Below are 27,221 nucleotides of genomic sequence, written 5' to 3'. Positions count from 1 at the left end.
TCATCTGCCATTTTGTTATCCAGTCACCCAGTTTTGTGAGATCCCTTTGTAACTCTTTGAAGATAGATTTGGACTTAACTATCTGGAGTAATTTTGTATTATCTGCAAATTTTGCCACCTCACTGTTTACCCCTTTTCCATATTATTTATGAATATGTTAGCCTGCGCTGGTCCCAGTACAGATCCTTGGGGGACATCACTATTTACATATCTCCGTTCTGAAAACTGACTGTTTATTCCTTCCCTTTGTTTCCTGTCTTTTAATCAATTACTGATCGGTGAGAAGACCTGGCCTCTTATCCCATGACTGCTTACTTTGACAAGGTCCCTCACCAAAGGCTCTTAAGCAAAGGCTTTCTGAAAGTCCATGTACGCTATCCACTGGATCCCCTTTGTTCACGTTTGTTGACCACATCAAAGAATTCTAATAGATTGGCGAGGCATAATTTCCCTTTAAAAAAGCCATGTTGACTCTTTCCCAATATATCATGTTCATCTACGAATCTGATAATTCTGCCCTTTACTATCATTTCAGCCAATTTGACTGGTACTGAATTTAGGCTTACCAGCCTGTAATTGCCAGGATCACATCTGGAGGTTTTTTGTTTTTTTTTAAATTGGTGTTTTGTTAGCTATCCTCCAGCATCTGGTACAGAGCCTGATGTAAGCAAATGGTTACAAACCATAGTTGGTAGTTCTGCAATTTCATATTTGAGTTCCTTCAGAACTCTTGGGTGAATACCATCTGGTTCTGGTGACTTATTGCTGTTTAATGTATCAGTTTGTTCCAAAGCCTCCTTCACTGACACCTCAATCTGGGACAGTTCCTCAGGTTTGTCACCTAAAAAGAATGGCTCAGGTGTTGGACTCTCCCTCACATCCTCTGCAGTGAAGACTAATGCAAAGAATTAATTTAGCTTCTCCGCAATTACCTTGTCTCCTTTGAGTGCTCCTTCAGGACCTCGATTGTCCAGTGGCTCACTAGTTGTTTGGCAGGCTTCCTGCTTCTGATGTACTTAAATATTTCTTTTGCTGTTCATTTTTTTTTTTTTTTTTGTCTTTTGCTAGTTCTTCAAATTTGTTTTGGCCTACCTAAGTATACGTTTACACTTGAGTTGCCAGAGTTCATGCTCCTGTCTATTTTCCTCAGTAGGATTTAATTTCCAATTCTTAAAGGATGTCTTTTTGACTCTAGCCACCTCTTTTACTCTATTTAGCCATGTTGGCAATTTTTTAGTCCTCTTATAGTTTTTTTTTTTTTTTTTTTTTTATTTGGGGTATACATTTAGTTTGAGCCCCTATTATGGTGTTTGTTAAATAGTTGCTGTGCATCTTGCAGGCATTACACTGTTGTGATTAATTTAATTTCCATTTAACTACCTTCCTCATTTTGTGTAGTCCCCCTTTTGGAAGTTAGATGCTACTGTTGTGTGTTTCTTTGGTATTTTCCCCCCTACATTTAATTACATTATGGTCGCTGTTACTCAGCAGTTCAGTTATAACATTATGGTCTTTATCGCCGAGTGGTTCAGCTATAATGTGTTACCCTCATTTTGCAAGTCATAAATAACTGCACAAGTTGCCGTGCAGTGAAAAGTCAAGTCCATTATGATTAGAGCCTAATGTCTTGAAGATTTGTGCATAGTGCAATCTGCCATTGTTTTTCAATTGTAATAAGTTATACTTCGTATTCAAGGTATTCTATTTGGCACCTGCATCTCAGCAGATTTATGTATAAAAATGCTTACTGCACTATTGAGGTGGCGTTATCACACAACCAAAAAAAATATGACTCAAAAGATGCCCGGGTAGTCCATCTAATGTTTCTTGGATTGATATGTGTATTCGTTGACCCTGCAGGCCAGGTTAGGATGGCATAAATGTAGATGGATAAAAGTGCCTATGTACATAATTTTGGGGTGAGTTGCACATAGGAATATAAACCAGGCATGTTGGAAAGCTGGGCTTGGTTGGCTTCTACATCTTTGTCAAAGGAGAGATGTTATTACAAATGCCTCATGGTGATGGTCTATCTTTTAATTAAAAAAAAAAAAAAGCCTTATTTGACATCACAAAATAATGTGACTTTCCACCTACGCTTCTCCAAGACGCTGCATTACCTCTAAATGTCTGCCTAATGAACTGAAAGGTTAAGCTGTGAGCAATTATTTTGAATCAGAGCCCATAGATACTGTAGTCATTGCTTGTCTCTCTCTCTCTTGGACTAATGATGGTATGATTTAGAGAAAAAGTTGAATTGATATAGATCATTCTGGGAAATGCTTTCCTCTTACTGTTTCCAAAACTTTCTTGGTGTGGGGGAGGGTGGGAAAAAGCTGGCAGCTGATGGCATGGTGAATAAAGAGGAGGCACTGCTCCTCCAGGAACTTATAAAATACAGCTTTTCATTCTTTCCTCTATTATCCCTTTTACCCCAAATGCCATCCTCCTTTGTTTCTTTTACTGGTAAATACATTGCTTTGTTGCGTGGTGGTCTAATTACTCACTTTTATCTTTGAGCAAGTGCTAGCTTGCCTGTAAGTTTTGATCTGTGCAATTCTCAATGGAAAAAACTCCTAGATAGCAAGTTGGAAAAACTACTGTTGTGTCTGCTTTTTCCTACCCCCCAGCCCTTATTTCTGGTAGGGTTATTTTTGTGCAAAATGGCAATGTTTATAAAAGGGCATGAGTAAATGGGCATAGAAAAGATCTTTCTTTGTCATACCTGAGATTCAGGAAAGTGCTCAACCATGTGCTTAAGTCAAATTCTTCTTAAAATTAAACCTATACTTAAGCACTTTTAAGTCAGTGACTCCACATGTGACGTGAAGGTGTGATCTCTATTGCTGAACCTTCAGGACGCACAAGGCCTTCAACCAAATGTGCACTCTAGATATGTACAAGAGAAAAGAGAGGCAAAATGTCCAATGAGGAGGAAGGGAATGATCCAAAGTGACAGTCACGTAATGTCTTTCTGGAGGCCTGAGAAAACTGCCAGCGGAGGAAGAAGTAAGAGAAAAAAGACAGAAATAAGAGACCCAGAAACTAAGATTCTATTATTTAATCACAGAGTCCAGCGCTTACTAGCACTTATTTATACATAGAGTACAGTATATTTTAAAATAGACACTGACAATCTGTTAAGGTTCTCAAGCTTACTTTCATTTTAGAAAAGTGAATCCTATGCAGGATCCTAGGAATATAATATGTAATATGTACACACAAAAATGCAATAAATAAATATATCCCAGACTCTTAAACAGTGCATTGCAAAATAAATAATTTTGGTTTTCATCCCAAATGATGTATGAAATTATTAAAGGCATAGGAAGCTATGTATTGCATTGAATGTATCCTTCTTTATTGTGAATTTTTGGGCCTATACAAATTAATGGTATCACTTTCATGTAAGTATTCAGGTAGCCTGATATCCAAAAAGATGCACATCTGCAATGGACAGATTCTTTAACTCATCTGGATGTTTTGCTTGCTAACTAGTAGGCTGGCTATTGATATTCTGAATGATTCATGGAGCTGGTGCCCATTTTGCAAAAATCTTTACTGCGATTCCCAAGCTTCAGGTGTCTTTCTTTCATACATCTGAAACCCTTTCCTGTTCTCTCTTTCATTGCAGTCCTTGATAACCAGCAGAAAAAATTACTCGCTGTTATGGCATTTAACATGTGAATACACCGGGGCAACAATAACATTTTGAAGCATTATGAGACAAATTCCATGCAGCAGCACCATCTTGCAATCCTTTTTTCCTAAAACTTACCACACCAGGATGTCTGCCAAGAAAGTACTATAAAATCTAGGAACACTCCTACTGTTTACTAACTTCAAATTAGGGCGTTCCTGTCTTGCTTTTTCTTTTACTTGTTTGTTCCTTTCCTCTCTTTACACTTATTTTTTGTCTCATTGTTTGCACCCTTCTGTTCTAATTCTCTTTATTTGAAATCATGCTATTTCTTGGCTCCCTCCCCTTCCACACTAGAACTGGAGTAGCTATGCCCTTCCCAATTTTTCCTTCACCCATTATGCTTGCTGTAGATTGGGAAAGCTGTGAGTAGCAACAGCAAATGCATTAGAATGGTCTTTATATTGGTTCACATGAGGTCCCCACACAAACACTGTTTTATTTGCAATAAAAAGGAATACAAATTTAAAGCATATATTTTGCAGTATTTGTTGGCTTCTAAGCACGACGCTCTCAGGCTAAAGTTAACACTAATAATGAAACATAAATCCTCTCTAGACCCTGAGCATAGTGGTATTTAATTGGTTTTGAAAACTGCTGTATATCATTTAACAAGTGTATGTATATTGGGAATAGCTATTTGTATTCTATTTAATCTGACAACTAGCTGTGGTGATGTGGGATTATGTGTTGGCTTGATCAGAAAATAATAGCTGCAATCATTATCTCCTTTATACAACACAATATGAATCCAATACATTCTTCATTTATGTGCAATTGTAATTTATGAACTATAGTCTAATGTGATCAGATGAGCCAGATATTGGTCAGGGTAATAAAAGAATCTGTGTTAAGAAATGTCATATAATTAACTGCAGAATTGAAGGATTAATATACAGCAGAATAAATGGAAGCTAAATGTGTGTGTGTGTATACATATACACACACATATTTTTTTTTCTACAGAGATTGGAACCATCTAGCTATATTTTATCTTAAAGATTACTTCATCTGATTGCTCCTGTTTTCATTATCATTTTGGGTAATTTTAGGTGTTACAAGTAAGTGGAGGAGATTTGAGAGGGAATTTTTTTTGTGTGCATTTTGACACCACTTTGTACACTATCCAGTTCAATTGATACTTCCTCCACCCCCATTTTTATGTGGGTGTTTCTCTCCTCTGCTGCTGTGTGAAATATTTTTTTTAAAGTAACAGAATGTGACTATGAATGCCAGAATTTAGCACAGCGTTTCAGAGGAAGATGCATCTGAAACTATTTTAACTTTTTTTTTTTTTTTGGGCTGGAGAAGTTTCTTCTGTTTAACTTTCATAAGTTTGTTTATCACTAGTAAACTCTGTTCAGTGTAGTAGTTATTTGCATTACTTATGGAGCTCTGGAGTGATAGAGAAAATAGGAAAAAGCAAATATTTGGTATTGGCCATAAAAAAAGAGTGATTTTGGCAATTGCCATCTTGTAGTCTAACATCAGTTCCTAAAATGTTTATAGAATCTGTAAGAACCCAAAGGATAATGTAACCAATGATTTTAGTTTAGTATCCTTTTATTGTGTGATGTTATGATTGATCAGTGTACCATATATTCATTATATGTTAATTAGTTGATTTGTAGGATTATAAAAGTGTAAGATTGATCAGTATTTAGAGGAACCAAGTAGTAGACATGAATAAGACAAGCTGAAACGCAAGAAACTGTGGGCTGAGGCCTGTGAGACTTTAGCTTAGCTATTTTAGACCTTAGAGACAAGAAATGATGGCGTAAATCAATGACCGAGAAATAACCCAAAAGATTATGGAAAAAGAGATACCAGTTGGTAATTGTGCGAAAATTAAATTTTAAATTATAAAATGCTGTAACAACAAATATTGTCTCCACCATGTACCTTAACCACAAGATAAAGGTGGTATGCCAATGTTAATGAGAACCTACACAGCCTATAGAATTCGGGGTCCCTTGCTTTTCTAAGGGACACAGACCAATAAGAAAGAGAGAGTTGACACTTTCATGTACAGAATGGAGGTATAGACAGAATCATAGTATAAAAATGGGTGCTCAGAGCAGGAAAATTGATCTTCCGATGGGAAACTCCAGCAGGAACCACTCCCTTATTGATGATCAATCCATGAGATGGCCAACAGACTCTTAACACCATCTAGGAGGATGCGAGTATGTCTGTAGGTTTAATTGGTACATGGTACTTGTATTTAGGAATTGTATATCCTGTGACATTTATAACTTTGTTGGTAACTTTAATAAAACTGCTAAAAGATAGATCCTTTTGTAATTATATGTGTTATTTCACTTATTTGCCTATGGTTTCATGTGTTCTTATGGTCTCTAGGTCCAGAACAGAGAGTGCTCTGTTGAACTTGAGACTGTAGCTGCCAGAGCTGAACCCACTGGAGTATAATTAATATTAAATAGAATAAAAGGCTACACTAATGACCTATGAATATTGAACAGCAATTACATTTTAAAGAAAAAACTATTTTTGGATGGGGGGAACTGAATTATGTAGTTTGTGGACAAAGGGAATGCCATAGAGATAATAGAGGTTGAGTTCAATAAAACGTTGATACAGTACCTCATACTCTTACTTGGATATGAACATTGTCACATGGATTGAAAACAGGCTGAAAGGGTAATGACAAACCACAGTGTATGGAGTTAAGATACTATAGGGATTGGTTTAAGGCCTGGTTTTATTTAGCATCTTTATTAATAGATTTGTAGGAAAGTGTAAATCAAGTGTGTCTTAAACTTTCAGCTCATAGTGTATGGAAAATACTCTTAACCCCATAAGAGTCCTAAATAAGAGTCCTAAAAAAAAGTGCCAAGTGTGGGCAGGAATTGAAAGAAAATGCAAGATTAGATTAATGGGAAATTTCTTTTGTCTACTAACATTTAGATATGTCATTAGTATTTTTCTCTCCTTTCTTTCTGAACTTTTAAACAAAACTATTTGCATTTTATAGAAACTATATTTATCCAATATGAGAATTATTCCTGTAGATCTTATGTTTGATTTTATATTAAGTAAATAGTTCACATTCTGAAATATAACTAACTCTATCAACATGATAGTAGGTATTAACCTCATAGAAATTATGATGTCATTGCACTAAAATATTATCAAGATAATAATTGGTTCTTCAAATGTTCTTCTAAAATATATGCTTAAGGTGAATCCTTGTATTCTAAATTGCATCCCAAAGTAAATGTTCCCTGTCAAATTATAAACCCCTTTAAAATAGAGGTAGAAGATTGTAGTGGTGACATCTAATGCTTTTGAATTAGAAAATGAAATGGTTCATATTGCTGCTGACTAGCAGAAGGAAATGCTATTTTTACTGGTTCTGCAGCAGACTACACACTAATTTTGATGAAAAAATTCTGTCTTGCTGCCACTAAGTTAAATTAAGAGGCAGGGGGGGGGAGGAGATATTTTGCCGGACACCTATTAGCCAGAAGCAGATCTGAAAGATGAGGAAACAGTGGCATTGAACAGGAAAGCTCATAGTCTTAAAGGTGCCACAGGACACTTTTGCTTTTTACAGATCCAGACTAACACAGCTACCCTTCTGATACTTCCCTAAAATTGACGTTGTAGATGGGCCAGGGTTCTGTACCGCAGCAGTGAAAACTGACCAGACTGGTTAGCTTTCATTATGCTGCAGCTGGGAAAGCTGAGAGTAGCAATAGCAAAAGCACTAGAATGGTCTACATGCATGTGTGGGAAGACTTCATGAATGTGAACCAATACCGTGTTTTGTTTTGTAATAAAAATGAATAGAAATTTAAAGCTTAGATTCTGCCATATTTGTAGGCATTGTTTTCCCCATCCCACACTTGCTTGTGAAATTGTTACATGATGATAGCGGTAGCAGGTGCGTGGGGTCGTCTTTGAGTCATGTCTCCATAGATGTTCCACTTCAGGTGTGTGTACTCCCCCTCTGCCTTTGATTGGAGATTTTTGGTAGCATGTCTGTTTAGCCTGTGCCCTCCATAGTGCAGTTCTGTGTTTAGTATTAGACTCTGTTCCAAAGTTCCCTATTTGCTGTGGGATGCTGCTTGGGAGTCACCTAAAATGGAGCACCCTTAGGGACACCACATGAAGGAGAGATTATTCACCTTGTGCAGTAACTGGAGTTGTTCAAGATATGTGTCCCTGTGGATGCTCCCACCCGCTGCCTCCTCTGCTTCGGAGATGCCTTTGTGAGACTTTGCATTAGAGAAGGAACTGAGGCTGGTATGCTCGTGTGGCTCTACGTATTGGTGTGGGACATGAGGATGTGTAGGGCACAGGGGCACATGCACATCTGAAGTAGAGCACCCATAAGGACACATCTTGAAGAACTCCAGTTACTGCGCAAGGTGAGTAAGCTCTCCTTTTTTTCAAGCCCTGAGCAAATCATTAACGTTTGAGGGCAGGCAGTCTTTGCAACTGTAGTAGGATATTCCTTAATCCCTAGTCATAGATGAGGGACCTCATGGCCCTGCCTTGACAAATTAACCTGAGGCACCATAATAGGTCACCCAGTAGATCACTTCTGCAGACTGACGCAAAAGCGGCCCAGTTCCCACATGAAGATTCTGGGGGCTATTCTGCAGGGAACGCATTGGCTCCAACAAGGTGACTTTTCTGCAGTGTGTTAGAGGAGTGGATCCCCGCTCCAGAGAGCACCAGGACTGTACAGTGGCATTTTTTTAAACTTTTTGTTGCTTAAATGGAATTTTGCAAACTTTTAAGTTTGATGAAATGCAAATATAAATTGCATTTTGTTTAGATCGCTTCAAAAATTAGAAATTAAAATCTTGTGTGTTGTTAGTGTTTTTCCTTCCTAATCTCTTTTCTTCCTGTGGCAAAATGGTGGTCACAGTGTCAGATGGAAAACATTTTACTCCTTCTTTCTTATTAATTTAATTTATCCATATACTGGAAAATTCTCAAACTTGATTACAAACCAAGATCAGAAACTGACCTTTGGAAAACTGTCACTTATGAAAGAGTGCCTGAAATAACTATATAATCAGTATTGTGGTGATGCACTAAAGCTGGCTGAGTCATTTTCTTTTATAGATGGTAGAGACCTTTTGAATTCTAATAAAGGTGGTTCATCTGTGGGTGTGCTTTGTAGTTTATTTTTGTCCTGGTCTAACCTGGTAAAATGTCTCTTCAGCAACACTGTTGACAAGTTTTGTCTTTTAAAAATATTTTTAGCCTAATACCAGAGTTGAAAAACCATGCATAAGCAAGCATGCTTTTCGTTTTGCTGTTGCTATAGTAGGTTCTAACATGGTTTGGTTGGCAGGCCAGTGTGAAAACAGAGCTACAGCAACTGGATGCAGAATATTGCCCATTCAAACTGTTTCAGAGCCCTGCTTGACTACAGACAAATTTAAACTCTGGTTTGGTATAGTTTTTAAACTTTGTGTTCGGGCCAGTATACACATGGCCTTTGTGTTAATGAAGGGTAATGAAAAGATTTTCTTTCTCCAGGATCTTTTATCATCACCAGAACAGAAGCAGCACAGATAGCATCAATGTAGTTTACTACTGCTCTCTTGCAATATTCTTCTTTCCTGACCTGAAGAACTCTTAGGGAGAGTGAGTAATTCGGTTGGTTTGCTGAGATTATAGCAGTGGGTACTAATTTGATGATGATCCTCATGTTGTGGATGTCTGTGTACTAAGAATTGTATTTAGATGGTCTCACCTAGGCCAGTGGGCAGCTTTTGGTAATTACTTCTGATTACTGCTTACCGGGGCCTGAGCTGGTGCTCTGTGCTGCGCGGTGGCGTGGCTGGCTCCAGCTGGATGGCGTGCTTGTAGTGCCGCCAGCCACTGGCGCTCCAGGCAGCGTGGTAAAGGGGTAGGGACTAGAGGAGGGAGGGGGGGTTGGATAGAGGGCAGGGGAGTTCAGGGTGATGGTCGGAGGTGTGGATAGGTAAGAGGGTGGGGAACAAGGGGGTTGAATGGGGGCAGGGCTTCCCCGGGGGCAGTCAGGAAGGAGAGGGGGGATTGGATGGGATGGCGGGGGGCAGGCAGGGGCAGGGGTTCTGGGGGCAGTCAGGGGACGGGGAGAAGGGGTGGTTGGATGGGGCAGGGGTCCCCGGGGGGCAGTCAGGAATGAGAGGAGGGGTTGGATGGGGTGGCAGGGGGGAGAGTCCAGGGCAGGGGTTCCGGGGCTGTCAGGAGATAGGGAACAGGGGGGCGTTGGATGGGGCAGGAGTTCTGGGGGGGCTGTCAGGGGGTGAGAAGCAGGAGGGATCAGATAGGGGGCGGGGCCGGGCCATGCCTGGCTTTTTGGGGAGGCACAGCCTCCCCTAACCGGCCCTCCATACAATTTTGAAACCCGATGCAGCCCTCAGGCCAAAAAGTTTGCCCTGCCCCTGGATTAGAGAGAAAAATAGAAAACTTTATAATAATAATTAATAAGAGATTTCAACTATCCCCATATTGACTGGGTACATGTCACCTCAGAATGGGATGAAGAAATAAAGTTTGACACTTAAATGGCTGTTTCTTGGAGCAGCTAGTCCTGAGACCCACAGTGGGAGAGGCAATTCCTGTGTTCCATATAGGACTAAATCAAGTTCTGGTCCAAGAGATGAATATAGCTAAAGCACTGGGTAACAGCAACCATAATGTAATTAAATTTAACATCCTTGGGGGGGGGGGGGGGGGAGAGGCGGGAGAGATGGGACACCAAAGAAGCACAACTCAGTAGCATTTAACTTCAGAAAGGGGAGCTATGCAAAAATGAGAGAGCTAGTTAAAGGGAAATTAAAAGGTATAGTCACAAAAGTTAAATGCCTGCAACTGGCATGGAAAATATTTAATAACCGCATAATAGAGGCTCAAATTAAATGTATACCCCAAATTAAAAAACATACAGTATCAAAAAAGTGCCACCATGGCTAAACAATAGAGTAAAAGAAGCGGTTAGAGGCAAAAAGCGTCCTTTAAAAATTGTAAGTTAAATCCTACTGAGGAAAATAAACTCTGGCAAGTCAAGTGTAAAAATATAACTAGGCAGGCCAAAAAAAGAATTTGAAGAGCACCTAGTCAAAGACTAAAAAACTAACAGCAAAAAATATTTTAAGTACATCAGAAGCAGAAAGTCTGCCAAACAATCACTGCATCCACTCAATGTGCAGGGGCAGTCAAAAACAAAAACAAAAAACAGAATATTAGGAAACACTGAGAAAAGGCTAGATGACATGACAGAAAATACCATAATCACCTTTGTCCGGCTTGTCCTCATCCATCCCTCCATGAACACGAGTCAATAAAACACCATTCCGTTTTGTTGCGAGCATGTTCTTCCCATTCTTGGACTGCATTGCAGACAACTTTTTATTTCAGAAGGTTGAAAAAGCTACTGGGGGGGAAGCTGTTCTAGACTTGATTTTAACAAATAGGGAGGAACTCATTGAGAATTTGAAAGTAGAAGGCAGCTTGGGTGAAAGTGATCATGAAATCATAGTTTGCAATTCTAAGGAAGGGTAGAAGGGAGAATAGCAAAATAGAGACAATGGATTTCAGGAAGGTGGATTTGGGTAAGCTCAGAGAGCTGATAGGTAATGTCCCATGGAAATCTAGACGGAGGGGAAAAACAACTGAGGAGAGTTGGCAATTTTTCAAAGGGACACTATTAAGGGCCCAAAAGCAAGCTATTCCGCTGGTTAGGAAAGATAGAAAATGTGGCAAAAGACCACCTTGGCTTAACCACGAGATCTTGCATGATCTAAAAAATAAAAAGGAGTCATATAAAAAATGGAAACTAGGACGGATTACAAAGGATGAATATAGGCAAACAACACAGGAATGCAGCAGCAAGATTAGAAAGGCAAAGGCACAATATGAGCTCAAACTAGCTACGGGAATAAAGGGAAACAAGAAGACTTTTTATCAATACATTAGAAGCAAGAGGAAGACCAAAGACAGGGTAGGCCCACTGCTCAGTGAAGAGGGAGAAACAGTAACAGGAAACTTGGAAATGGCAGAGATGCTTAATGACTTCTTTGTTTCGGTCTTCACTGAGAAGTCTGAAAGAATGCCTAACATAGTGAATGCTAATGGGAAGGGGGTAGGTTTAGCAGATAAAATAAAAAAAGAACAAGTTAAAAATCACTTAGAAAAGTTAGATGCCTGCAAGTCACCAGGGCCTGATGAAATGTATCCTAGAATACTGAAGGAGCTAATAGAGGAGGTATCTGAGCCTCTAGCTATTATCTTTGGAAAATCATGGGAGACGAGAGAGATTCCAGAAGACTGGAAAAGGGTAAATATAGTGCCCATCTATAAAAAGGGAAATAAAAACAACCCAGGAAACTACAGACCAGTTAGTTTAACTTCTGTGCCAGGGAAGATAATGGAGCAAGTAATTAAGGAAATCATCTGCAAACACTTGGAAGGTGGTAAGGTGATAGGGAATAGCCAGCATGGATTTGTAAAGAACAAATCGTGTCAAACCAATCTGATAGCTTTCTTTGATAGGATAACGAGTCTTGTGGATAAGGGAGAAGCTGTGGATGTGGTATACTTAGACTTTAGTAAAGGCATTTGATATGGTCTCGCATGATATTCTTATCGACAAACTAGGCAAATACAATTTAGATGGGGCTACTATAAGGTGGGTGCATAACTGGCTGGATAACCGTACTCAGAGAGTTGTTATTAATGGTTCCCAAACCTGTTGGAAAGGCATAACAAGTGGGGTTCCGCAGGGGTCTATTTTGGGACCGGCTCTGTTCAATATCTTCATTAACGACTTAGATAGTGGCATAGAAAGTATGCTTATTAAGTTTGCGGATGATACCAAACTGGGAGGGATTGCAACTGCTTTGGAGGACAGGGTCATAATTCAAAATGATCTGGACAAACTGGAGAAATGGTCTGAGGTAAACAGGATGAAGTTTAACAAAGACAAATGCAAAGTGCTCCACTTAGGAAGGAAAAATCAGTTTCACACATACAGAATGGGAAGAGACTGTCTAGGAAGGAGTACAGCAGAAAGGGATCTAGGGGTTATAGTGGACCACAAGCTAAATATGAGTCAACAGTGTGATGCTGTTGCAAAAAAAGCAAACATGATTCTGGGCTGTAATAACAGGTGTGTTGTGAGCAAGACACGAGAAGTCATTCTTCCACTCTACTCTGCTCTGGTTAGGCCTCAATTGTGTCCAGTTCTGGGCAGTGCATTTCAAAAAAGATGTGGAGAAATTGGAGAGGGTCCAGAGAAAAGCAACAAGAATGAATAAAGGTCTTGAGAACATGACCTATGAAGGAAGGCTGAAAGAATTGGGTTTGTTTAGTTTGGAAAAGAGAAGACTGAGAGTGGACATAACAGTTTTCAGGTATCTAAAAGGGTGTCATAAGAAGGAGGGAGAAAACTTGTTCACCTTAGCCTCTAAGGATAGAACAAGAAGCAATGGGCTTAAACTGCAGCAAGGGAGGTTTAGGTTGGACATTAGGAAAAAGTTCCTAACTGTCAGGGTGGTTAAACACTGGAATAAATTGCCTAGGGAGGTTGTGGAATCTCCATCTCTGGAGATATTTAAGAATAGATTAGATAAATGTCTATAAGGGATGGTCTAAACAGTATTTGGTCCTGCCATGCGGGCAGGGGACTGGACTCGGTGACCTCTCGAGGTCCCTTCCAGTCCTTGAATCTATGAAATTTCTGGCCAAAGAGTTTGGTCATGGGATTTGCCCAGTGCATTTTCGATCTGCCCAGTGGTCGCTTGTGATCTCTGGGGATCCAGTCACTGATGCAGGTTGTCCACCTATTGTCTTGTTTCTCAGGTTTTCTGAGGTCCTTCTGCAGAGCTGTTCTGCATATTTGGAGTTGTACGAGTGGCCAGAGGGTTATAGGTGGTGCATTCTCTGGGGATGGTGTTTGTTTCTTGCATCTGCTTAGGCAGTGGATGTCGCTTTGCAGAATGGGTTCCTTCTTCATGTTGTGAAGTTTCCATTTTAAATGGCAAAATGCGATGTGGAGATGTCCTATCTCCTAGAACTGGAAGGGACCTTGAAAGGTCATCGAGTCCAGCCCCCTGCCTTCACTAGCAGGACCAAGTACTGATTTTGCCCCAGATCCCTAAGTGGCCCCCTCAAGGATTGAACTCTCCACCCTGGGTTTAGCAGGCCAATGCTCAAACCACTGAGCTATCCATTGTTGTTTGCAGTGTTGGTCCCAGGATATGAGGGGGGGGGGAAGAAACCCTCCCACTGACCGCACATGTCTAGTTGTCACCCAGGAGCCCCTACGAGGTATCATCAAACAATTACAACTCATACTTGATGGGGACCATATCCTGAAATAAATCTTTTCTGAACCCCCTCTTCTGGCCTTCAAAAAAGCTCCCCAGCCTTGCCAAGCTCAGAATCGAAAGCAAACTCCCCCACAGACCAGGACACCAAAGCAGCACCAGAATAACAGATTCTGCCAGAATAACGGATGCAAAACCTAGACATATCTCTACTGTACAAAGATCAGTGCTCCCCACAACACACCTTTCAAGATCCATGAGTCCTACACATACCTATCCCAACATGTGATGTGCCTTGTCCAGTTCACCAAATGCCCCAACAACTTCTATGTGAATGAAAACTGACAATCGCTATGCTCTGGAATGAACTCAGACAGAAAAATGATAAAAGAAAAACACACTTTTTACAAAGCGATCTCTCCATATCTGATCTCAGTCCTCATCCTCTAAGGAAGCCTGCACAACACCTTCAAAAGAGAAGCCTGGGAACTTAAGTTCATAACTCTTCTGGACATTAAAAATCATGGACTTAGCAGAGACACTGGTTTTATGGCTCATAACAAAAATTTTTAATTCACCCTACTGACTGCTACCCTTAATTGCTCCCTTCATTCTAAGTCAGGGGTGGCCAACCTGTGGCTCCAGAGTCACATGTGGCTTTTCAGAGGTTAATATGTGGCTCCTTGCATAGGTGCTGACTCCAGGGCTGGAGCTACAGACACCAACGTTCCAATGTGCCGGGGAGTGCTCACTGCTCAACCCCCTGCTCTGCCCCAGGCCCTGCCCCCATTCCACCCCTTCTCCCAATGCCCCTCCCTCCTCCCGCCTATCCCCCAGAGTCTCCTGCGCATACGAAACAGCTGATCACGGGAGGCATGGGGGGAAGCCCTGAGGGCTAGAGCAGGGGAGCTGGTGCAGAGCTGCTGACGTATTACTGTGGCTCTTCGGCAATGTACATTGGTAAATTCTGGCTCCTTCTCAGGCTCAGGTTGGCCACCCCTGTTCAAGTAGTCTCCTACAGCATGCATGAACCCTTTATGTTTAACAATCTATCCTACCTTATATTTAGCTGGGACATTCTGGTTACCTTCTCCAGACCTGAGGAACAGCTCTGTGTAGCTTGAAAAACTTGTCCATTCTACCAACAGAAGTGGGTCCAATAAAAGATATCACCACTTGGAATTTTTGTCAGATTTCAGGTTGCTTTACAGACATTAGCAAATTAATCTTCACAATACATTGGTGGTGTTCCTCATAAGGAACATGTGGAAGCTGAGAAAAAATGAAGTTGCTTTGTCTATTATTTGTATTGCCATAGCACCAAGAGGCTCCATTGAGGGATTGGTTTCCCCATTGTGCTAGGCACTATACCAGGTTGAGTTACTTGTTCAGAATGATAGGTGGAGTGAGTCTGAACTGGGATTTAGATTCTGATGTTCTCTGCTCCCAATCCTGTGCTTAACCACATCTTTGTCTTGTATTTAGAAATAATACTTATGAAATGTTAAAAATAAAGATAAATACCACTTTCATGAAAAATACAGCATGCTGCATCTTACATTTCAGGATGCATGTGTTGATTGCCTTTATTCTTAGCTGTACCAAGCAGTTATAGGTCTGATATAAACTGTGATGCATAGGGGGAAAACAACCTTCATAATTAATTATTTCCTTTAAAAGAACAGGAGTACTTAAATTTGTTAGTCTCTAAGGTGCCACAACTACTCCTGTTCTTTTTGCGGATACAGACTAATACGGCTGCTACTCTGAAACCTGTCAATTATTTCCTTGTCTATGCAGTAGTTTCATGATTTTTAATCTTTTTGTTTAAAGTAGATAAATCACCAAACTGGGAAGATGATGGCTGGGGAGCCTGGGATGAAGCAGAAACACAAGAACCTGTAAGTCCATATGTATTCACTTTTATCACTAAGACTTGTTTTCTCTTAAAGAATCTTTTCTGTTGGTTTAATTTTTTGAGTAGCTTTCATGTGGCCAAGACGGCACTTGACTAATGACACTGAAAATGTGCTGCAATTTGTGTGTCCATAATTTTCTTTTTTAACTGAGGTTTTAAAGTTAATTGTACATTACTCACCGTGATAGTGGCATGCGCCCTCAGGTAATTTGGCCCTCGCGTGCCCACAACTACTTCTGTTGCACTGCTCTGGAGGAAAATTGCAGACGTCTCTTTTCCCTAGACCTGTATGTAGACTGAAAGTTCCATGTCAACCTTTCTCTACTTCCCTTGAGAGAACAGACGAACAATCCCTAGAGGGTGAGATACTAGGGCCATGTCTACACTTACCGGGGATTGACGCTCCTGCGATTGATGCAGTGGGGGTCGATTTAGTGGGTCCAGTAAAGACCAGCTAAATCAGGGGTTCTCAAACTGGGGGTCGGGACCCGTCAGGGGGTCACGAGGTTATTACATGGGGGGGTCGCGAGCTGTCAGTCTCCACCTCAAACCCCACTTTGCCTCCAGCATTTATAATGGTGTTTAAATATATAAAAAAGTGTTTTTAATTTATAAAGGGGGTTGCACTCAGAGTCTTGCTATGTGAAAGGGGTCACCAGTACAAAAGTTTGAGAACCACTGAGCTAAGTCAACTGCTGAGTGCTCTCCAGTCGACTCCGGTACTCCACCGGAATGAGTGGAGTAAGGTAAGTGGACGGGAGAGCGTCTCCTGTTTGGTTTGTTTGATTATTGATTAATGGAAGATAATTTGCCACCTGTGGTTCACTCCTGCATGGGGAGCATGTGGGGCTGCAGCTACATCAGCTAGTTGAGTTATTACTGAGGGTTAGCTAGAGGGAAGCAGAGCAGACAAAGACTTCAGGGTAGGGTGGCTCTTAGAACAATTCTGGAGCTGGGAGGGGATGGATGTTGCTGAGTAGGCAATGAAATTACAGTGAAACCTAGGAAGGGGAAATGAACAGAGAGGAAGGGAGCTGAGCTGGTCAGAGATGACTTGATAGGGTGCATTCCCAATCTCTTCCTCCCTGGTGTACTCCTTGAAAGATGGTTCTTCTCTCCACTCACCAGCTTGCCCTCATGGCCTCAGTGCTCTGCTAGTAGCTTCCACTCAAATCCTACCTCACTCTTAGGGATAAATGGGGGGCTGCTGACTCCAACATTAACCCTCCTTCTGTGGGCTTCATTCCTCCGCCCCCATTAACTTCCTTCTGGCTCACCAGATTTGCCAGTGTCTTGATTTTCCTCATAATGCAGGGGGAGTGAGCGTGTAATCAGGTATCAGATTGTCTCTTCAGCTGCTGCTGATCACGATTGTAGCTATTGGGCCCCAACTTCCAGGTAGTATCTCATATTTGGGTATATCTAGATGGTGAATTAAAACCACAGCACCGAGTCTCAGAGCCTGGATCAGTTGACCCTCCCCACTCGCTGAGTTTCAGAACCTGGGCTCCAGCCCAAGCACGAATGTCTACACTGCTACACCTCTACCTCGGTATAACGCGACCCGATATAACACGAATTCGGATATAACGTGGTAAAGCAGTGCTCCGGGGGGGCAGGACTGCACACTCCGGTGGATCAAAGCAAGTTCAATATAACATGATTTCACCTATAACACGGTAAGATTTTTTTGGCTCCCGAGGACAGTGTTATATTAAGGTAGAGGTGTATTTTTTCACCCTGCAGCCCAAACACCACAAGCAATCAGTTGACCAACCCCTGTGTCATGCAGCTGAGGCCACAGAGCGGCACTATCTAAGGGCAAAAGAGGGAAAGATAAAAATAAAATACTTTCCAAAGGGGGTGTGTGTGTGTTTCTAAAGAGGGAGGGAGGGAAAACAGGAAACAGTCCCCAACCCTAAAACTATAATTCTCTTCTTCTGTTGTCCAGGGCTTGAATTTGAAAAGTTTTATGGGGTTAAAAATAGCCTCAACCACACGAATGGTCTTTGGCTTTCTGTACAAAGGGTTTATTTTACACATGATAAACTTTCCTTGTCATTCTTTGTTCTAAGAGGAAGAATTAGTCAAAGTTCTTTCTTGGGTTTATTAAAAAGCTTTGTGGCCTTCTTGCAAGGGCTTGAAAAATGACTGCAACTTGCTACTGTTTAGTCATTCTGATAAGCGTGTGTGTGTGGGGGTGAGAGAGAGAGAAAGTAGAACACCTGGATAGATAGTAGTTTTGACCCTAATTCTGCAACTAACTACAGGTGGCTCTTTATTGAAATTGATGACTCTTTGTAGCTGGACCGCTGCATGTGTCTGCAGTGTAAGTTGCAGGATCAGAGCTTTATTCTGTAGGTCTGGAAATTGCTTTGTTACTGGAGCAATGAATTTGGCTCTCTTGTCTCATCAAAGACCAGGCTAATCAGGTTGATGATGGGCAGCAAAGGGAGAAACCTCTTTCCTCATCTTAAATTCCTTTTGTTCCACATTCCTCCTCGGCATAGATAAGTTTTAGAGGGCTTGCATGGTGTGCCTATGCAATACAGATCAAACAGGTAATTAATGGTTATGTACATATTTTGTCTAAATATACAGAATAAGTGAAGTCATTAATATTTGTCAGCCTGTCCACTGTCACTTCCTAAATGGTAGAGGAATTTACTAGCATTATTACAGTATATGGGGACATATGCAATGACATTGATACATGGAAGCTTCAGATGATTGACATTTTACAACTGGCTAGGTGCAGAGGCTAGCCATCAATAGGATGTGTAAATTACGGCAGTCTACCATCTGCTGGACTGACAAAGAATAAAGAGAGACAAAGAACTCCTACTGGAGTTGAGATCATAGGGCTTTAGTGTGAAAAGTTGCATGGCACTCACGGCTGTAGAATTAAATTACTTTTCTTCTAATATGTATATTCACCATTTACATAATACAGAGATTTTGTAAATTTTCTCCATTCTTGTTGTCATTTAACAAAACTACCAATCTTCTGGTCACTCGGGTCTGTATTTGAGGATATCTGCTTTTTTTTTCTGAAAATTTTGAAACAATGCTGTTTTCTACTGGTTACATTAGAAAGTAATAAAAACACAAATGTATTCTGGGAGATCTGAACATCCTAAGTAGATGTAAATACAGTGAGTGTGTGTGATTAAAAGAAATGGAACAAGTCTTAACATCTAAAGACTGATATTACAAAAATTGGGGGAAAACATGAGATCTCATTCTAGACTGATTTTAATTTGACTGGGCTGGCTAACTTGGGGTGAGGGGGAACCTTTTCAAACAAATGTAAAACTTGATGCATTCAAAAACATACGTTTCAGCTGCTCAAAAGTATATGAATGAGTACTGTTACGGTGCGTGCACTATTTTTAACACTGATTTTTTTGGCAGATGAGCAGTTTGTATGTGGCTTTTTGCATATCTGTATATTGCTATTTGCATTCCATTTCTTTGTTCTTCTAAACCACTTCCTTTCCAGCAGTGCCAAAAATATTATGTAGAAACAGTAACTGATTTTAAGCTTAAGGTTGGTAAAACAGCATATTTGTCTACACGGGAGTCCTAAGTCAAAGACTCACTTTGAAGTAGAGACTGGGGGAACAGAGCGTATATTTGACCTATCCTGCTTCTGTAAGGCAAGATGAAGAAGAAATTCATAGTAGTCAGTTATAAAATAGCATTTTAACTGGAGGATTGTATTCTTAATTTTTTCTGTAGGTCAAGCTCAATGCACATACCCAAGGCTCCCTGTATTCCTTTGTTTGCCCCCACCCAACTCCTTGTGTTCCATCCTCCCATCACCACCTATTTCAGGGGCTCCTTGCAACCCCTCCCGCACCCTCTCTCATGCTAGGGACTCTATGAATGCCATCATTCTCCCCTGATGCAATACGCCCTTTGTATGCCCCCATTCTCTCTTCCCATGCCTGGGCTGCTGTGTGCTCCCCTTTCTCCATACCATTCTTATTTTCTTTATCTTTCATGGTGTCAACATTTTAAAATTGTATTGGGAGTGTGGGCACAGCTAACCCCCCCCCCCCCAATAACTTTGACAAAAACAGAACAATTTTTATCTAAATTTTCCACTGAAAATTTTGACTTGCAGCAGTAATTTGAAAACTTAAAAATGTTGTCCAGAAACCGAAGACATTTGTTTTGGGGGCATTTGTTTTTTCAATTAAAAAAACAACAACAACAAAATTTTCCTCAGAAAGCACACACTTTTTATGGGAAACTTTGTTTAGTTGAAAATCTAATTTTCTGTTAAAAACAGGTTGGATGGAAATTTTTTTTGACTAGGCCTAATTCCCAGTTCCTACTGCCATTCCTGTGTGAAGCAGAACTGCGTAACTACGTTTTCTACTTTTTGCAGGGTTGTGATTTGGGAATCGTTCTTCAACTGTAACATTTCTGGGTACATGTGGGGAACACTTTTGGGTGTTTCTCACATTTGAGTTTGGTTTCTGAAGCCCCATAGTCTGTAAAGGAACAGGGAGAGCAGGATTGTTGAGGGGCAATAACCTGAATTTAGTTCTTTGTAAGAAAATATATTTTTCAAACAGTGGTGTTACCTTGGGGAACAATCTTGGGGAAACTCCTTTCATGTTGAAAACTGACCACTTTGTCCTCTGTTCTCTCTCTCTCAACTGGTTTCTTGTCCATGATAGTGCTTTAACTCTCATCCCATGTCTGTTAAGTTCCTTAATTGCCTTTGGTGAGAGACAAGGATTTGAGAATCCAAATAGCCAACTAATTCTCCTTTATATGCTATTTTGTTAATGTGCTAAAAGAATTACTGTAAAGTAGATAAACCTGACTTGCACTGCTCTGCAATTCTATACCATAGTTGAACTGGTGGCGGGGCATTGAGCACTAGACTAGTTCTGAGAGAGGGCAAGCAAGGCATATGTGTGGTTTTAAAAACCAACCAACCAACCAACACCTTTGAAAATCATTGCCTACGCTAACTAAAGCTTTGCACACAGGAAGAAGAAGAAGCAGAAGAAGAATCCACTTGCAAGACACAGACAAGTTACTGGCTTCAAGACTGTGTGTTATCCTTGTCACCAGCAAATGATCTGATGGTAATAGCTCGTGAGCAGAAAGCTGTCTTTTTAGTGCGTAAGTATGTAATGCACATTTTTTACTTATGGCCCAGTACTTCAATTAATGAACAATTGCAGTTCTTATCATAAATCCCTATTTTCAGGGATTTTAGTATGGTGGACTATTTTATGTAATATATGTGATGTATTAACTAGGCACAAGCAGATATGGCAAATCTGAAGTTTCAGCCTTCTCAGGTCCTTTGTTTTTTGTAGGTCTGAGTCATTTTAACAGGCATAATTTGATAATATATATACCATAACTAGCTTGTTATCTCTAGTTTTGCTTGCAGATTTACAATTAATTATGCTTTCTGGACAAAATCTCTGGGCTGTATTAATTTGTTAAATTTGTTTTTTATGTTAGTGTTAATTTTTATGTTTTCTTGTGTTAAAGCTTTATCTCTGAGAAAAATTGAGCTAAACTGACCTGAATACTTGGTGTTGTTTTAAAGACTTTTTGCTTTGACTTAAAAACTATGTCCATGCAGCAGAATGTGTATCGTTGTCAGTATGTTGGGATAATAACTTGTAACTAAATGCTGCAGAAACTGAGATTTCTGAAACTGGAATGATTGCATTTTCTTAAAGTCATCAGCCCATATTCGTTGTTCCCTGCAGAATCATTCATGTCAAAAACTGATTAGCTACTAATTTCACATAGTTAATGGGAAGGACAGAAATGCACAATACCTGTAAGAACACCTTCCAGCTAATTGAAGTTTAACAGATCTCCTACTGGTTCATACATAAGGAAGTTATCCTTTAGCTCACCTGGTGGATAGATAGCAGCTGCCTCTGAACCATTGGGTGGCAATTGTTCTAGTTTGTCAGTTTTTAGGTGGCATATAAATAGCACATGATGTACTGTATTGTATCAAATGCTGTGATTTTTACTCTCGGCTAACTATTTGGAAAACATTTCTACTTGTAAAAACAATCTAATGTTAGAAAATAATGAAGTATTTCGTGATTTCCACTGTTACTATGAAGTGGCTAAAGGAATTATGAAAATCAAATGTTTAGAACTAGTGTAGATTTGTCCACTTTCCTCTGTGTTAACTCAGACTCTGGGGTTTTAATTTCATGGTGGATAACCATACCAGGTAATAGTATTTTGTACTTTCATTGCACCTTTCATCTGAGGAGCTCACTGTTTGAAGTAAGCCTTATAGCGCCAGTGAAATAGGTTGATTTTTTCATTTTTTAAAATATAAATTAGTCAGTTGAGGAGCATGGAGAGCGGTTACATGATGTGCACAAGGTCTCACTACGTGGCAGAAGTGAGAAAAGAATCCATGAGTTGTGTTTCCCAGTCCCCTCCTCAGATCAGTAAAACATACTTCCTTCCTATGGTGAGAGGTTTTTTAAACTGGTTACTGACCTAGATGTGTTATATTGAGGAATATTAGGAATAGAACTATATTACTTTTGCAAAATAACCTTTTAATATCTTATTCTTTATGGACAATGCCTTTTTTTAATGTCAGCAAAATGGAAATATAGCGACAAGGGAAAGGAGGAAATGCAATATGCTGTTGGTTGGAGTGGCTCTCTGAATGTTGAAGAAGGGTAGGTATGGAATTCTTAGTTTATCTGATTAAATGTAACTTTTTAAACTATTACTAATTAGTACTCTGCTCTTCTTATCTTAAATGTACTTTGTGAATAGTTTGGAGAAAGGAAACTGACTACATGATTTTAATCGCTGTTGATTGTTTATACAGTCCAACTTGAAGAATTCTGGGCTGGAGTAAGTTACATGGCTAAAAATAGTGCCCGAATGCAAAGCAACTACTTGTTATTGGGAGTGAGATTCCTGGATGTGATTATATGCAAATTAGTGGGTGTACATATAATTATAGTAAAAATAATTGTTCACAGATCTGGATTTACAACGGTTTCGTGACATTCCTTAACCTAGCAAGACGACAAAACTGAACATCTACTGAGTAGAATTGAATTTTTCTTTGGGGTGTGGGAGAAACTTTTTTATCCTGATGTGTTGGGGCTGCAGACCGAAGTAGTCTGTAAGGATCCCCTCCCCATATTCATACCATCACATCAATACTTAAAACACTCCAAGTTACAGGCATAGAGCATCACTCATATGATGCAAAGCCCTTCTTCCCCCAAGATGCTGTGGACATGTTGCGTTTGTTGCCCTCCTAATTCTGATCTCGAAGGCCCATGGTAAGTGGCCTGAGTGCCTAAGCTACTTTTGAAAATGAGATTTGGGCTCCTAAGTGATTTTGGTGCCTTTGAAAATTTTACTTCAAGCCTAGCTTTTGGCTTTGGCTTCCTTATATATCTTGGCTTTGGTTTCAAATAGTCACCCTAACCAAACTAGCCCCAGAGAATACAGAATTTCTTCATGCTTTTTCTTCTGCTGCCAAGAAATATTTCAGTTTCCCCCTTTCCTCACATAGCTCAGGTATTTTAGTAAACCATCTTAGGTTTACCTTCTTGAGTTGCTATTTCCCCCTCAATGCTCTTTCTAGGGACTAGTCTACACTACCCACCTGGATTGGTGGGGTAGAAATCGATCTCTCAGGGATCGATTTATCGCGTCTCATCTAGACGAATAAATTGATTCCTGAATCGACACGCGTACTCCCACCTCGTCAGGAGGAGTAAGCGCCGTCGACGGGGGAACCGCGGCGGTTGATTTGCCGCCGTCCTCACAGCGGGGTAAGTCGAATAGGATACGTCGAATTCAGCTAAGCTATTCGTGTAGCTGAATTTGAGTATCTTAAATCGATTTCCCCCCACACTCCCCCAGTGTAGACCTAGCCTAACACCTGCAGCTGTGTGTCACAGTAAAGCCTGGTATACACTGGGGGAGGGAGGGGAATCGATCCAAGATACGCAACTTCAGCTACGAGAATGGCTGAAGTCGACGTATCTTAGATCGACTTAGAATTACTTACTTTGCGTCGCGGGATCGACATCCGCAGCTCCCGTCAACTTTGCTTCCGCCTCTTGCCAAGCTGGAGTTCAGCAGTCGACGGGAGAGCGATCGGGATCGATTTATCGCGTCTACACTACATGTGATAAATAGATCCCCGATAGATCGATCACTACCCGCCGATCCGGCAGGTAGTGTAGACGTACCCTAAGAGTATGTGCAGTAATGTGGTTAAACAGGGAGCTGGAGATGTTGATTTTTATCAACCCATGTGAAATTTTGGGTAGGAGGCATGAACCTTGTTTAAAAACTCGCTACTCCCATATATCTGAGCTGAGTTATCTTTGATAAATATCGCAATATGCATCTGGCTTTTCTTTGTTTCCTTCTCACTATTCAAATAACATGGCCTGTTTCACAGAGGCTATTCTTTTTTACATTAGTAGAATCCCTTTCAGTATGTTAGAGTCCCTGGAGGGAGGTATTTTAGATGAGGTGTGATCACTACCTTTATTGCTCCAGTTAAGGGTTTGCAGGTGTTTCAAATAGAAGGGACTTCAAATTCTATAGCAGTGTAACCTAGCTCTCTTATTGTAGCTACACATAGTGCTTAAAGACTGACACACCCCAATATTTTCCTCAACTGGCAATACTCTCTGGTCACTAAGCTTTGCTTTTATATATGTGGTTTCACTCAATTCCTTAATCTTATAAGATTTAATTAATTTACAACTAATGTCAAACTTGTATTTAGAATATCTTCAGCTTTTTTTAATTGCCAGCATTAGTCACTTTCTTGTTCTTATGGGAATAGAGCTGACGTGTTATGCCTGCAGAAACTGTTGTTTCAGATGAAATTTACACTTCGAATGTCATTGGAAATGTCACTTAGGGCTGATATGCTATCTGTTTCATAGAACCTTTTTGCATAGATTCAAGGACTGGAAGGGACCTCGAGAGGTCATAGAGTCCAGTCCCCTGCCCTCATGGCAGGACCAAATACTGTTTAGACCATCCCTTATAGACATTTATCTAACCTACTCTTAAATATCTCCAGAGATGGAGATTCCACAACCTCCCTAGGCAATTTATTCCAGTGTTTAACCACCCTGACAGTTAGGAACTTTTTCCTAATGTCCAACCTAAACCTCCCTTGCTGCAGTTTAAGCCCATTGCTTCTTGTTCTATCCTTAGAGGCTAAGGTGAACGAGTTTTCTCCCTCCTCCTTATGACACCCTTTTAGATACCTGAAAACTGCTATCATGTCCCCTCTCAGTCTTCTCTTTTCCAAACTAAACAAACCCAATTCTTTCAGCCTTCCTTTATAGGTCATGTTCTCAAGACCTTTAATCATTCTTGTTGCTCTTCTCTGGACCCTCTCCAATTTCTCCACATCTTTCTTGACATGCGGTGCCCAGAACTCGACACAATACTCCAGCTGAGGCCTAACCAAAGCAGAGTAGAGCGGAAGAATGACTTCTCGTGTCTTGCTCACAACACACCTGTTAATACATCCCAGAATCACGTTTGCTCTTTTTGCAACAGCATCACACTGTTGACTCATATTTAGCTTGTGGTCCACTATTACCTCTAGATCCCTTTCTGCCGTACTCCTTCCTAGACAGTCTCTTCCCATTCTGTATGTGTGAAACTGATTTTTCCTTCCTAAATGGAGCACTTTGCATTTGTCTTTGTTAAACTTCATCCTGTTTACCTCAGACCATTTCTCCAATTTGTCCAGATCATTTTGAATTATGACCCTGTCCTCCAAAGCAGTTGCAATCTCTCCCAGTTTGGTATCATCCGCAAACTTAATAAGCATACTTTCTATGCCACTATCTAAGTCGTTAATGAAGATATTGAACGGAGCCGGTCCCAAAACAGACCTCTGCGGAACCCCACTCGTTATGCCTTTCCAACAGGATTGGGAACCATTAATAACAACTCTCTGAGTACAGTTATCCAGCCAGTTATGCACGCACCTTATAGTAGCCCCATCTAAATTGTATTTGCCTAGTTTGTCGATAAGAATATCATGCGAGACCATGTCAAATGTCTTTACTAAAGTCTAAGTATACCACATCCACAGCTTCTCCCTTATCCACAAGACTCGTTATCCTATTAAAGAAAGCTATCAGATTGGTTTGACACAATTTGTTCTTTACAAATCCATGCTGTCTATTCCCTGTCACCTTACCACCTTCCAAGTGTTTGCAGATGATTTCCTTAATTACTTGCTCCATTATCTTCCCTGGCACAGAAGTTAAACTAACTGGTCTGTAGTTTCCTGGGTTGTTTTTATTTCCCTTTTTATAGATGGGCACTATATTTGCCCTTTTCCAGTCTTCTGGAATCTCTCCCATCTCCCATGATTTTCCAAAGATAATAGCTAGAGGCTCAGATACCTCCTCTGTTAGCTCCTTGAGTATTCTAGGATGCATTTCAGCAGGCCCTGGTGACTTGAAGGCATCTAACTTTTCTAAAAAAAAGAACAGGAGTACTTGTGGCACCTTAGAGACTAACAAATTTATTAGAGCATAAGCTTTCGTGGACTACAGCCCACTTCTTCGGATGCATTATGCATCCAAAGAAGTGGGCAGTAGTCCACGAAAGCTTATGCTCTAATAAATTTGTTAGTCTCTAAGGTGCCACAAGTACTCCTGTTCTTCTTTTTGCGGATACAGACTAACACGGCTGTTACTCTGTAACTTTTCTAAGTGATTTTTAACTTGTTCTTTTTTTATTTTATCTGCTAAACCTACCGCCTTCCCATTAGCATTCACTATGTTAGGCATTCCTTCAGACTTCTCGGTGAAGACCAAAACAAAGAAGTCATTAAGCATCTCTGCCATTTCCAAGTTTCCTGTTACTTTTTCTCCCTCTTCACTGAGCAGTGGGCCTACCCTGTCTTTGGTCTTCCTCTTGCTTCTAATGTATTGATAAAAAGTCTTCTTGTTTCCCTTTATTCCTGTAGCTAGTTTGAGCTCATTTTGTGCCTTTGCCTTTCTAATCTTGCCCCTGCATTCTTGTGTTGTTTGCCTATATTCATCCTTTGTAATCTGTCCTAGTTTCCATTTTTTATATGACTCCTTTTTATTTTTTAGATCATGCAAGATCTCGTGGTTAAGCCAAGGCGGTCTTTTGTCACATTTTCTATCTTTCCTAACTAGTGGAATAGCTTGCTTTTGGACCCTTAATAGTGTCCCTTTGGAAAAACTGCCAACTCTCCTCAGTTGTTTTTCCCCTCAGTCTAGATTTCCATGGGACA

General features: G+C 40.4%; 1 protein-coding gene across 3 annotated transcripts in view; it reads left to right on the top strand.

Moving 5' to 3' along the window:
- RAB3GAP2 (RAB3 GTPase activating non-catalytic protein subunit 2) overlaps positions 1–27,221 on the top strand; it is an 87,263-nt gene that overhangs the window by 4,556 nt on the left and 55,486 nt on the right. For 2 of the 3 annotated variants that reach the window (XM_054023561.1, XM_054023559.1), the window contains 3 exons: positions 15,835–15,899; positions 20,926–21,061; positions 22,536–22,617. In XM_054023561.1, coding sequence (XP_053879536.1) covers positions 15,835–15,899; positions 20,926–21,061; positions 22,536–22,617 — 283 coding nt within the window. Of the gene's footprint in view, positions 1–15,831; positions 15,900–20,925; positions 21,062–22,535; positions 22,618–27,221 lie in introns of all 3 variants that reach the window. The other variant, XM_054023560.1, reaches the window with a different exon arrangement.

This window comes from Malaclemys terrapin, chromosome 3 (genome assembly GCF_027887155.1).
Source record: "Malaclemys terrapin pileata isolate rMalTer1 chromosome 3, rMalTer1.hap1, whole genome shotgun sequence".
Classification (NCBI taxonomy): domain Eukaryota; kingdom Metazoa; phylum Chordata; order Testudines; family Emydidae; genus Malaclemys; species Malaclemys terrapin.
Note: the sequence above shows the minus strand (reverse complement) of the source record. Positions and strands in the feature narration are given on the sequence as shown.